Source organism: Podarcis cretensis (genome assembly GCF_951804945.1).
Source record: "Podarcis cretensis genome assembly, chromosome: 8".
Classification (NCBI taxonomy): Eukaryota; Metazoa; Chordata; class Lepidosauria; order Squamata; family Lacertidae; genus Podarcis; species Podarcis cretensis.
In genome coordinates this window covers 27,983,131-27,996,419 of record NC_137177.1, presented here as the reverse complement: position 1 = coordinate 27,996,419, position 13,289 = coordinate 27,983,131, and the positions used below count along the sequence as shown (strand labels likewise).

General features: G+C 43.8%; 1 protein-coding gene across 3 annotated transcripts in view; it reads left to right on the top strand.

Moving 5' to 3' along the window:
* Positions 1-12,311, top strand: part of ARID1A (AT-rich interaction domain 1A) — a 133,425-nt gene extending 121,114 nt beyond the window's left edge. For all 3 annotated transcript variants that reach the window (XM_079985884.1, XM_079985883.1, XM_079985882.1), the window contains 8 exons: positions 2,582-2,714; positions 2,841-3,010; positions 3,160-3,301; positions 4,032-4,157; positions 4,263-4,359; positions 6,407-7,280; positions 7,945-8,075; positions 9,291-12,311. In XM_079985884.1, coding sequence (XP_079842010.1) covers positions 2,582-2,714; positions 2,841-3,010; positions 3,160-3,301; positions 4,032-4,157; positions 4,263-4,359; positions 6,407-7,280; positions 7,945-8,075; positions 9,291-11,003 — 3,386 coding nt within the window. In that variant the 3' untranslated portion in view covers positions 11,004-12,311. The remainder of the gene's footprint in view (positions 1-2,581; positions 2,715-2,840; positions 3,011-3,159; positions 3,302-4,031; positions 4,158-4,262; positions 4,360-6,406; positions 7,281-7,944; positions 8,076-9,290) is intronic.
* Positions 12,312-13,289: the final 978 nt, after the last annotated feature.

The window sequence follows — 13,289 nt, the reverse complement described above, 5'->3', positions numbered from 1 at the left end:
CTGAGAGTAGTGATGTACTCTTGCTCCCTGCTTGTGACCCAGTCTGAAATCCATTGCTGGAAGAGGACATGGTGGGAATTTGAGATAGACATCATAGGATCTGTACCTACTGTTTTCCTGCTGGTTTGTTCCCCTTCTCTTGAGCAAATGGATATCCTTCCAGTCTTCTGCTCTCTGCAGTGTGAATCCTTTTCATATTCAAATACTGTGGCTGCTTATTCTGAGTTAATGTTATGGAGAGGATGCATAGCAACAGCATCATTTGAACCTGAACCTCCTGGACAGTAATTTTTGTTGTTGTGAGAAGGTGTGGTGACATGTTGCTTGGAGTGACACACTATCTATCCCACACCACATGAGTGAGGGGATGCCCCTGTGGCAAATTATGTGATGGAGGCATCAGGGATACAGGTGTCATTTTGGCTGTCAACATTACGGTTTCATAGGGTTATATCCAGTCCTAGTTCTGTTCAGGGTGGACCAATTGAAATTAATGCACATTACAAACTAAGGTCCATTAATTACAATAGGTCTGCTCTAGAACTCAGTTGGATAAAACCCATAATCCCTAACCCACCACCTCAAAAATAATGGTTGTAGGTTTCATTTGCTGCATTTATTGTATACATCTTCTTATTGCATTTTTATTGTAAAGCCTCTCCAGGAAAGTTTGTTTGAAGGATGAGGCTGTGTATGAATTTAAAAACTCACAAGTACATTAATTGGGGATAACAAATCCAGCTCATTTTTGCTGTGTTGACCAACAACTGTAGTGGGACAGGAAAGCATTGAACACTTACGTTGCAATAATCTCCAAAGTGCCGCAGTATTCCTTGTAGTTGCCGTGAGAGGCTACCATAGCTAGCTCTCTAGAACTTATTACCCCTTTAAGAGGTGTACAGCTCCAAAAACTGGCTCTTGGCTGATTTACCTGCAGGCCTCTTTTAACTAAATGTCCTGTGTTGCTTTGGTTTCTGTTGGCTTCTGTTGAAAAGCTAATGCTTGTGGCTGGAAAAAGCCATGTTCCTGTGGTTGGATGGGACTGATCTGTGCACTTAGGGGTATATCTGAAGGGGTAAACTTGCAGTTACAGCAAACAGCTCGCTTGTGGAAGATGCCAGGGTTCTCCAGCCAGCAAACCCCCCCTATTTATTGTGTGTGCGTTTGTGGTGCTAGGTCCTGATTTGCTTTGCCACTCTCCTTAAAGCATTTGTGGTGCTAAACTCCTCCTTGCAGTGCTGCACAAGTAGTGTGTTAGATGCTGCCTCCTGGACTGCTACAGCATAAGCTTGTTCTTTCTCTCCCCTCCACGATTCTCCCTCCCTTCCCCAATCCCTTTCAGCTTTTTTTGGCTCCTAGTTATGAATGAATGGCTGGCAACATGTGCCCTGGGAAGTGCAGCCAGTTAGGCTTGAATTCACAGTGTATGGAATTGGCATCCCTCCAGCAGTTTGTAAATTTGTGAGTTGGGAGGGACAGCAGGGGGTGGGGACGAACAACAAATGGCAGCGACACAGGGAATGTCTCGAAACCTCTTCCTGCTGATGTCAGTGTATTAGAATGCAGCAGCGACTTTGCTTGTTGGATTCCCAGGGGAACGGAATGGAGCTGAAAGGCTAATGAATGGGGAGAGGGTGTGAGGGGAGGGGTTATGAATGAAGCTCCCTGCTGGGCTTGCCTCTGCCCTTCCTTCTCAGGAGATGTCCCCAGACTGGGAGGGAGCAGCGGAGCAGAGGGAGAGGGTGCCAGGAAGGTGGGGCGTAAACAAACATGACCTGTAGCTGACCTCTAGAGGATTTTAATGAATAGCTGAAATGACTCATCAACTTGCAAGGCTGAGGCAAGGGATATCAGTGCCGAAAATGGTAACTAATGGAAACCTTAATTAAGAGTTTGGCTTTCGCTAGCTGCTAGGAGTGTATAAATCTGAGAGATGGCACCATTAGAGGCTGTGGTTGGCCTGGAACAGCAGAACTCAATAAACTGCACAGCTGGCTTTTTGATATTGTATACCTTCATTTTCAGACAGTTTCCAGTGGTCTTGTGTCAAACGGTCCAGAGTAGCTGCTTGATCCCTTTTCCTTAGCCTTCTATAGAAGAATTTGTCTTGGACTTCCTGGGAAGGCTCCAATGGAGATGCCCTGTGCTGTGCTTTTAGAACCTTTTATTTGAGGTGCTCGAACTAGGAGTGGGGTGTTTAATCTGCCATCAACATGTCTTTCTTGGCCATGTGCAAAACTGGACCATACTGATGTGGAATTGCCTCCCTGCCTGAAGATGCAGTTCAGAACATTGTTTCTCCTAGGAGACTTTGTTTTGTGGTCTAGTTCACAGCACTTTTCAGTTAAGCCTAGCAAATTTGGGTTAATAGTCACAGGCATTATGGTGTGTAGGAAAGAGCAAGTTCTGTTATAAAAATGATGACCATTGACTCCCAATATATCCTAGGATTTCAGGAAGTTGCACTTCCCCGTTCAAGAAGTACTACCTTTGAGAGTTTGCATTGCTATAAAATCCTTCAAGGTTTTTCTTAGTAGCTTCTATTTACCATGGAGCTGATGCCTCTCTTCTCTACTTGCAGCTGGTTCAGGCTCCATGCAGGGTCCTCAGACACCTCAGTCCACCAGTAGCTCCATGGCAGAAGGAGGAGACTTGAAGCCCCCAACTCCTGCATCTACGCCACACAGTCAAATGCCCCCTTTGCAAGGCATCAGGTATTCCGCAGTCAACTTCCTGCTACTAACAAATGCCTAAAGGCTGCTGTGCCTGGCCATGGCTTTTCTAATGGATTGCATTGATTGACTTCCATGTTAAAACAGTTCCTCCTTTTGTTGGCTCAGGAGTAACTCAGTAGGCCTTCAGGACACCTTTCCCGATGGCAGTGACCCTACTTTCCAGAAGAGGAACTCCATGACTCCAAACCCAGGGTACCAGTCCAGCATGAATACTTCTGACATGATGGGTCGCATGTCCTATGAAACAAAGGATCCATATGGCAGTATGAGAAAAGGTGATGTTATCTTTCATACTATAGCACAGAGCCATTAAACTCTCTAATCCCATGAAAGGAGCTTTGGAACAAAATAGCTTTAATTTTATGTCCAATATAGCTTCATGTCTTCCTGCTGAAGATTGATGGTTTCCTTTCTCCACTTTCAGGAAGTGATCCTTTTATGTCCTCAGGGCAGGGCCCCAACAGTGGTATGGGTGATCCTTATAATCGTGCTACAGGTCCAGGGATGACTAATATGGCCATGGGGCAGAGGCAGCATTATCCTTATAGCCCTTATGAGAGAGTGAGGTGAGTATTCACACTGGATGCATTGATTCTATTATTGATTGATTTATCCATCCATCCCACTTCTCCCCTAGAACAAGGCAGTTCTCAAAAATGAAAACAGATACAGACCCTATGCTGCTATACCAAGCAAATCACAGTTATGCAAATATTTGCTAAATGAACACATCATTTTTCTCCCAGAAATATCAGTTTTCACAGAATTTATGTGTCTCAGGTTTGAGTTTACAGGTGAATATGTTTTTCAGGAGTATGTAAGTGGCAGGAGGGCTGGTTATGGGCAAGGCAGGCTTTGAAGGATTGTGGTGTTAGTGGAACAGGACTAGAAAATGTGACAGATGAGGTGATGGCTGGACTCTGTTTCCTGAACTATGGAGCCTTACATGAGTACCACCCCGCCTTGTCAGACAATGAGGACTAGAAATTCTACAAGGAATGAGAAATTTAAAATCCTATACAAAACGTACAAGTTTGCACAGAACTGCAGAAGGCAGCATTATATTTATTTGCAGTGGTGATTGTGCTGTTAGGTCAAATATGGGGAAACAGTAGCCCTCCAGATGTTGGACTATAACTCTCACCATCCCTGGCCATGCTGGCTGGGGATAATGGGAGTTTGGAGTCCAAAAACATCTGGAGGGCTACAGGCTCCCCACCCCTGTGTTAGAGTCTTTCTTTCTAAATGAGGGCTAGAATTGCTTATAGTGTGAGGGTGTGCTGTGTTTTCCTTCAGGACTGAAGCTGGAATGGGACCTGAAACCAATTTAGGAACCGGAACACCCCAGCCCAACATCATGCCTTCCACTCCTGATTCAGGGATGTACTCCCCAAGCCGATATCCTCAGCAGCCACAGCAGCGGTAGGTTCCAGTATGCCTCTATTGTGTCAGCAATACAGTCACAATAGAATTCCATGGTGTTCTGTGCATCTGGGAAGAAAACTAATACTTTCTTCTTTTCTGCAGACATGATTCCTATGGCAATCAATTTCCCACTCAAGGTACATCCTCCAGCAGCCCCTTTCCTAGCCAACAAACCACCCTATATCAGCCACAACAACAGGTGAGCTCCCTGAGGTTTTGCAATTCAACTGATAAAGATTGTGGTGGTTGCGACCTTATGAGCAGTCACAGAAGGGAAGGATAGTAATGGTTTAGTTCAGTGGTTCTCAAAAGGAGTGGCATGAGAGGATGGCAAGTGCGGCGGGAAGATTCAAGGACAATAAAGTAAACATTTGAATATTTCAGTGTAGTATTGTATCAAAATATTTGGGGGGGGGATTTACAATCAGAAACCGTATCCATGCCTCTATTCAAGATTATTGGCTCTGCAACACATTGTTGTTAACAGAGATTTTTAGCTCTGACAAATATGAAAGATCAAAAAGATGCAGGCTTCCTCAACCTCGGCCCTCCAGATATTTGGGGACTACAATTCCCACCATCCCTGACCACTGGTCCTGCTAGCTAGGGATCATGGGAGTTGTAGGCCAAAAACATCTGGAGGGCCAAGGTTGAAGAAGCCTGGAAAAGAGAAACACTTCTTTGCATTGATGAGATGAAAGTTTGTTTTTCTCAAATTAGACATAATATAACATACTATCCTGCAAAAGCAAGCTTACACTTCTCATTGAGTTTGTATACATACTTAAGCTACATATGTAAAAGGCTCGTTTATAATTATATCATGTTCTTATGTAGCTGCGTTGTTTTATGCTTTCTTGATTTCCTATGATCATATTATAAAGTAGTTATGTTCTGTGTTAAATGAAGCACTGCTAGTTGTTTCTTCTTTTTCAATGTATTTCTTATCAATAAAAAAATTGGTGTGGTAGGATAAAAAATTATCCTAAAAGTGTGGCCCAGGGAAACATTTTTGAGAGTCACTGGTTTAGTTTAACAAATGCTGGGATTTCCTGGCTGAAAGGGGGAAGGGGGTGGTCTTCCAAAGCACACCTGAGTTGTCCAGAACTGTTCCCATATTTGTTCTAGATCTCCAGGCCTTAATTGGGCTTTGTGTCTATTGTGCTGTGGATTTTGCAGAGGGAACTTAAACATATTAATGCTAAACAAAGAATCTGTTCTGTTAGTTGAGAACTAACTTTCTAACTTAACTGCAAAAATATTATCTTAAAATGTAGCTGAGCTAAATCAAATTGTAGTTCAGGAAATTTAGGGTAGGTGTCCACCCCTCAAAGATCTCCCTTTTGTATAGAATTCAGTTTCTGTATTTCTTAATATACATAATCACAGTGTAATTTTGTGTACAGGGTTATCTTTCAGTCTTGGCAGTATATATGACTCCTATCTTCTTATTTGAAGTCAAAGCTGGAATATAATTATGTCTCACTTGGATGAGAAGGTGTTTATAGTTGTAAAGCTTGGTCTATAACCAAAAAATCCAGAATTTGATTATTCTTATAGCTTTGCCTTAATAATGTTACCATAGCAGGATACTTGAAGGTTGAAATATTAATAGTAAAAGCCCTGTTATAGAAGCTTAACCAGCTGTTTGCAATGGGCACCTTTTACTCTTTTTATTTTTGGCATAACTCTGCACACTCTTATCTTGCCACAGACCCCTTGCCACAAATCATTTCTATTGTCTGGAGCCATGTGGCTGTAGTCAAATTTGCAGTTACTGATGTGATAGAGTACAGTGGGCCCTGGTGAGCAAGGCTTATGAAAACCAGCATCATGCTAAATTGCATCCAGTCCCCAGTCTTAGACTTGATAGTGTTTGTGTTTTCCCCTCCTAGTATATAAAGGAAACCATGGCCATCTCCAAAGTGCCTTGATATAGTCCTGTATACGGCAAGAGAGAGAGGCAAAATAAGGTTAGCTTTCAATGTACTTTATTGAAAACCTCTTCCAGCCTGAACCAGTTGCACAACATATTCTGTACACAGAGTACAGCTGTTCATTTTGGACAAGGAGATAATCAGGTTTGAAGCTTCTAGTACCAAACCCTGGTACACCAGAGAACAGTTCCGAGTAGGATGAGAGGAAACTGATGACTTCATGCTGTTCTGTGAATGCTGTAGGTTCCTGCCCATAATCTCTTAGAATGAGAGCCACTTATGAATTGCCAGCTTTTGTTTTCTTTCCAGAATTATAAGCGACCGATGGATGGCAACTATGGCCCCCCAGCCAAACGACACGAAGGGGAACTGTACAATGTACCGTACAGCACAGGCCAGGGACAGGCTCAACAGCAGCTGCCTCCGGCACAAACCCAACAACCAAGCCAGCAGCAAACTGCTCAGCCTTCTTCACAGCAGGAAATCTATAACCAGTATCCGAACACATACCCTGCCACAGATCGCCGACCTGCTGCTGGGCCACAGAACCAGTTCCCATTCCAGTTTGTCAGAGAGAGGGTCTCTGCTCCCCCAGGCTCTAGCACACAGCAGAATATTGCTCCTCAAATGATGGGTGGGTCCATACAGTCCACTCCAGAGGGCCCACAGCAGGGCACCATGTGGCAAGGGCGTAACGAGATGAGCTACAGCTATCCCAACCGGCAGAGTACTGGTTCTGCACCCCAGGGTCCTGCATATCACGGAGTGAATCGAACAGATGAAATGCTGCATCCGGATCAGAGGGTTAATCACGAAGGACCGTGGCCTTCTCATGGAAACCGCCAGCCTCCTTATGGGCCCTCTGCCCCTGTGCCCCCAATGACAAGGCCGCCCCAGCCCAACTACCAGACCCAACCCAGCATGCAGAATCACATTCCTCAGGTATCTAGTCCAGCACCTCTTCCCAGACCGGTGGAAAACCGCACCTCTCCAAGTAAATCTCCATTCCTGCACTCAGGAATGAAGATGCAAAAGGCGGGGCCTCCTGTCCCTGCCTCACATATAACACCAGCAGCTGTACAACCTCCTATGATACGACGGGACATCACATTCCCACCTGGATCAGTGGAAGCTACACAGCCTGTGATGAAACAAAGACGACGTCTGACCACAAAAGATATTGGTAATTGAGCTTTCATTCCCTTGAGTTGATGGGAGAGTGGTGTGTGCCAGACCACAAGGAACCTTTTGGTGTATCACTCATGCAGGGATTTGGAACCTTTTTTCAGCCTGAGGGGCTGCATTCACTTGTGGGCAATCTTCCAGGAACCACACATCCGGGGGGTGGGGGTTGGACACACACCACTCCTTCCAGGCAAGCAAGAGGTATTATTACAATTCAAGGGCACATTCCAACCAGGTAAGATCATTAGAGAGGACACAGAGCAGAGCCAATGAGGGGTGTGTCATGGGCAGAGAAGAGCCAATGAGGGTTGTCAAGCCTGGAGGCCTGGAGTTCCTCAGTGCTACATTATTATGAGGGAAAGGACTCTTAGATTGGAAATAGATGCTTGGTTGCTGTGGTTATGTCTAGTGTCCCTTCATGAGCTGGATGCAATCCACAGGGAATTTTGCAAACCTAATAGAAATCATTGGGAGTCATGCAAGAGCTTTCTTAGATTTGTGCAAGGGTGATTCCTTATGGATTGAGAATTCAAGTCTAGTCCACCTGGCTGGGTGACTTGCTTTTGGTTCTTGTACAATGTAGAAAACAGGATTCAGGGACAGGTTTAGTTTCATTTCATTCTGGGAGTTTAAATTGCATCAAATGTGTTTCTATGTTGCAGGAACACCTGAAGCTTGGAGAGTAATGATGTCTCTGAAATCTGGGTTACTGGCTGAAAGTACGTGGGCTTTGGATACCATAAACATTCTGCTGTATGATGACAACAGCATAATGACCTTCAACCTTAGCCAGGTGAGTTGACACCTCCAGGAGACATGGCTTTGAAATTTAAAAGTGGAATTGAAAGACATGAGCAAAAGATTAACATAGAAATGTGACTAAAGTTTGGGCTGCGTGTATTCTGCATAGTGTGGAATTCAGCATCTTGAGAATCATTTAATGTCCTTAGGGCTGAAATATTAGGCTTGATATCTTTGGGGGTGGATAGGGCTTCCAGAAATCAGGCCATATAGTTTCCTGTCTTTGCTTCTTGTTCCTCTGTATGACTAGAAGTAACAAAGTTATATAAAGTATGTAAATCTAGACAAATTTGCATTACTTAACTGGTATCTGTATCTGTGCAGAATGTTAACTGTTGGATGTAAGTGCACACAATTTTTTCTTATCAGTGAAATTTTAAGTGCTGGGGCATTATTATTATTATTATTATTATTATTATTATTATTATTATTTCAATTTATACACCGCCCTATACCCGGAGGTCTCAGGGCGGTTCACAAACAATCAGGGTGGTTCACAAACATGGTGAAGAGTGGATAAGACAAAACAACAACAACAATAACAACACCGGACCTACTAGGGTTAGGATTTGCGAGTTAATAAATACAAAGACCCAAACAATTTACTTCGGGCATTAGTCCACAAAAGCCTTAGTCCACTTTATCAGAGGTCCTGATATACAGGGCATTTATTCATAAAAGCTGTATTAAATTTGTTGACTCTTTAAAGGTTGTTCAAGACACTCTGGTTTTAGTGCAACAGACTAACATTGAAAATTTTGATTGTATTTTAGCATATGCATTTCAACTTACAGGTTTGAAACTAGGCTCAGATGTAACATAAAACTATGGTTTGGTGCTACATGAATGAATCTAGAACTTGTGCACTTACTTTTTCCATTGGGTCCTGCGATTGTTCCCCTCCCTTATTTGTTTGCAGCAAGCCATATTTTTCCATTATGTCTGAATTGGCAAACTATGGTTTGCACTTGTCATTCAAACTATGGTAAAACCCTGGTTTCTAGGGCAAGTGCAAACCAGAATTGTAAACAAAGGTTTGAGCATGGTTTTCAAGCAGTTTTCCAGTTTGGATGTAATGACAATATGTGGTTTTGACACAAATGGGAGAGAGAACTATGATTTGGCATTATGTCCGAATTGGGCCAAAGTTGTCTTCAGGGGCAAGAAAATGTTGCAGTTTCTTATTTCATGTTCTGTTCCCTTGCAGCTGCCTGGGTTGTTGGAGCTACTAGTGGAATATTTCCGCCGATGCCTGATAGAAATATTTGGAATCCTGAAGGAATATGAGGTGGGAGATCCAGGGCAAAGAACACTATTGGATCCTGAGAGGGTCAGCAAATCTTCGAGTCCTCCTCCTGAAGAGGGGGATAAAGAGGAGCCACAGAGTCCTAACTGTGAGGAGGAAGAGGAAGGGGAGGAGGAGGCTGCCTTTGCAAATAAAGCCACAGCGCCTCTTGAGAGCAACGAGGAAAAGTTAGTCAGTAAATTTGACAAGCTTCCAGTCAAGATAGTGCAGAAGAATGACCCATTTGTGGTAGATTATTCTGACAAACTTGGCCGGGTACAGGAATTTGAGAGCGGGCTGCTGCACTGGCGGATTGGTGGGGGAGACACCACTGAACACATTCAAACCCACTTTGAAAGCAAAATGGAGCTGTCGTTGACTCACAAGCGAGCTCCTTGCAACTCTATTTTGCGAAAACATTCTGTAGCTGAGAGCAACCCAGTCACCCGAGAGGGAGTATCCCCTCCATCTGACAGTCCTCCGGAGAAAAGGATAACGGCTACCATGGACGACATGCTTTCAGCACGACCCAGCTCATTGGCAGAGGAGGAGGGAGTAAGAAATGTGGAGGTGGCAAAGGAAAGCGGTAAATTCCCATTTGGCATTAGTCCAGCTCAGAGCCACAGAAACATACAAATCCTGGAGGACGAACCTCACAGTAAAGACGAGACGCCCCTCTGCACACTTCTAGACTGGCAGGATTCGTTGTCTAAACGTTGCATCTGTGTGTCTAACATCATCAGGAGTTTATCATTTGTGCCAGGCAATGACTTTGAGATGTCTAAACACCCTGGTCTGCTGCTGATTTTAGGGAAACTGATTCTCCTGCACCATAAGCATCCAGAACGCAAACAGGCGCCACTGACATATGAGAAAGAAGAGGAGCAGGACCAAGGAGTGAGCTGCAACAAAGTGGAGTGGTGGTGGGACTGCTTGGAGATGCTGCGTGAAAACACTTTGGTCACATTGGCCAACATCTCTGGCCAGCTGGACCTTTCACCATACCCTGAGAGCATCTGTTTGCCTATCCTAGATGGACTCCTCCATTGGGCAGTGTGTCCTTCAGCAGAAGCCCAAGATCCTTTTCCAACCCTGGGGCCTAATGCTGTCCTCTCCCCTCAAAGACTGGTTTTGGAAACCCTCAGTAAACTCAGCATCCAGGATAACAATGTGGATTTGATCCTTGCAACGCCACCCTTCAGTCGCTTGGAGAAACTCTACAGCACCATGGTGCGTTTCCTTAGTGACCGAAAGAACCCGGTGTGTCGGGAGATGGCTGTGGTACTACTGGCCAACTTGGCGCAGGGCGACAGCTTGGCAGCTAGAGCCATTGCTGTGCAGAAGGGCAGCATTGGCAACTTGTTAGGCTTCTTGGAGGACAGCCTGGCAGCCACTCAGTTTCAACAGAGCCAAGCCAGTTTGATGCACATGCAGAACCCTCCCTTTGAGCCGACCAGTGTGGACATGATGCGTCGGGCAGCTCGAGCGCTGCTCGCCCTGGCCAAAGTGGACGAGAACCACTCTGAGTTCACGTTATATGAGTCACGGCTGTTGGACATCTCCGTGTCACCTCTGATGAACTCGTTGGTTTCACAAGTTATTTGTGATGTACTGTTTTTAATTGGCCAGTCATGACAGCCGTGGGATGCCTATACCCCCTGTGTGCGTGTGTGTGAGTGGAGGACTTAGAAACTGATTGTTGCCCTTTATTTATGCAAAACCACCTCAGAATCCACTGTCTGCCCTGCGCTGTCCTGCTTCTACCTTGGGGAAAAAGATATTCCCCCTTCCCTCACCTCTGCCCTTCAGATCTGTCCTAAACCCCTGTTCAAGGAGACAAAGTTCTGCCTACATTTAAAAAAAAAAAAAGACTTTTTTTATTTTAACCAAAGTTGCTGTTGTTTACAGTGAGTTTGGGGAAAACAACTTTGTCCTGTTACCGCATCAACAGGCGCTACTTTCATAACTGTTTTTAATGGTAAACTCTGAAGGACAAAAAAAGTGACTGCTGAACTCTTGTGTGGTTTATCGTTGTACATTCACAATCTTGCAGGAACCAAGAAGCTACCAGTTGTTAACAGACCTTGTCCAATGGAGGCCTGTGCAGTAGAGTGTAGAACTTCATGTACTGTACACCTTAAACTGTAAACATACTGTAATAATGTCTCACATTGAAGAAGAAAAAAAGCTGGATCAGCAGCAAGCTGTAGTTTTTAAAAATGTTTTTAGTTAATGTTGAGGAGAAAAAAAGGCTTTCCCCCCAAAGTATCATGTGTGAACCTACAACACCCTGACCTCTTTCTCTCTTCCTCCTTGATTGTATGAATAACCCTGAGATCACCTCTTAGAACTGGTTTTAACCTTTAGCTGCAGCCTCATGGCTGCCACGTGTGTATATATATATGACGTTGTACATTGCACATGCCCTCAGACTCCTTGCAGTTTTGTTCCCGTTCTCCCTGCACCCCTTTATAGTATGACGAGTTAAACGAGTTGATGACCTGCAAAAGCGAGACACCAATTATTTAATCTCTTGCCAGACATCTCTCTCTCTCTTTCTTTCTCTTTCTCTATTTCTCTCTCTCTTTCTCTCTCTGGAGGATGCTGTACAGGTCTCTGTGTATAAAGTCATTGCTGTCTCAGCAGCCAATCAACTTATAGTTTTATTTTTCCTGGGGTTTTTTTGTTTTTTGTTTTTCTTTCTAATCGAGGTGTGAAAAAGTTCTAGGTTCAGTTGAAGTTCCTGATGAAGAAACACAATTGAGATTTTTCAGTGATGAATTCTGCATATTTGTATTTCAGACGATGTAGCTAAAAAAAAAACTTGATGTAAATTCCTCCCTTTTTTCCTTTTTTGGCTTAATGAATATCATTTATTCAGTATGAAATCTTTATACTATATGTTCCACGTGTTAAGAATAAATGTACATTAAATCTTGGTAAGATGTTTGTGAGGGTTTTCATTTTTGAATGGTCCAAAAGGCCGCCTAGTGGGATCATCCACACTTCTATTTTGGATTGATTTCGTAAATGTAAATTGCATTTCTAAAAAGAAAAAAAAAACGACTCCTGAGTTAAAGGAAGAGACTGCGCACTTCCAAAGGGAAGTACGTGGGATTTCTGTTTTAAAATCAGGAAACAGTTGTTGCTTTGAAGATTAGAAAATAAGCAGTTCTTGATTTTGGAAGAGTTTTTACCTTAACTTTTAACACCTTCTGCCTGAGGGCCCCAAAGTGTGCCTGCCATGTTGCTAAGAATTTATAAATCAGTCCTGTTCATGACATCTACAAGTGTTGAAAAAGTGGGTAGTGGTGGGTAAAAAATACAGAATATATGGATAAATCTATCTCCCTCACTCCTAGTTCTGTGTTTCTGAAACGAGGTCAGTTTCTTTGACCCTGTTGGAAATGGTAATAAGCAACTTTCATAAAGAACAGGGATCAGCAAACTTTTTCAGCAGAGGGCTGGTCCACTGTCCCTCAGACCTTGCGGGGGGGCCAGACTATATTTTTTTTTGGGGGGGGGGACAAACGAATTCCTATGCCCCACAAATAACCCAGATATGCATTTTAAATAAAAGGACGCATTCTACTCATGTAAAAATACGCTGATTCCAGGACCGTATGCAGGCTGGATTGAGAAGGCGATTGGACCGGATCCAGCCCTCGAGCTTTAGTTTGCCTACCCATGATAAAGAACAACAAGAAATACAGTAAAGCGCTTTTCCAGGTTAAAAGCTGCTATAAATTTACATAACTCTGTGAAGCCAGTATTAACAGAGCTTTGCGAATTGGTAGCTAAAATTGTGTTCTGTCCTTCTACATAATAGTAATGGAGCTTCCCCCCCTCCCCTTTTGTTTCCCCAAAATGGCTCTGGGAGGTCAGGAGAACCCCCAGAACAGCACACGAGGGAGAAGAGGG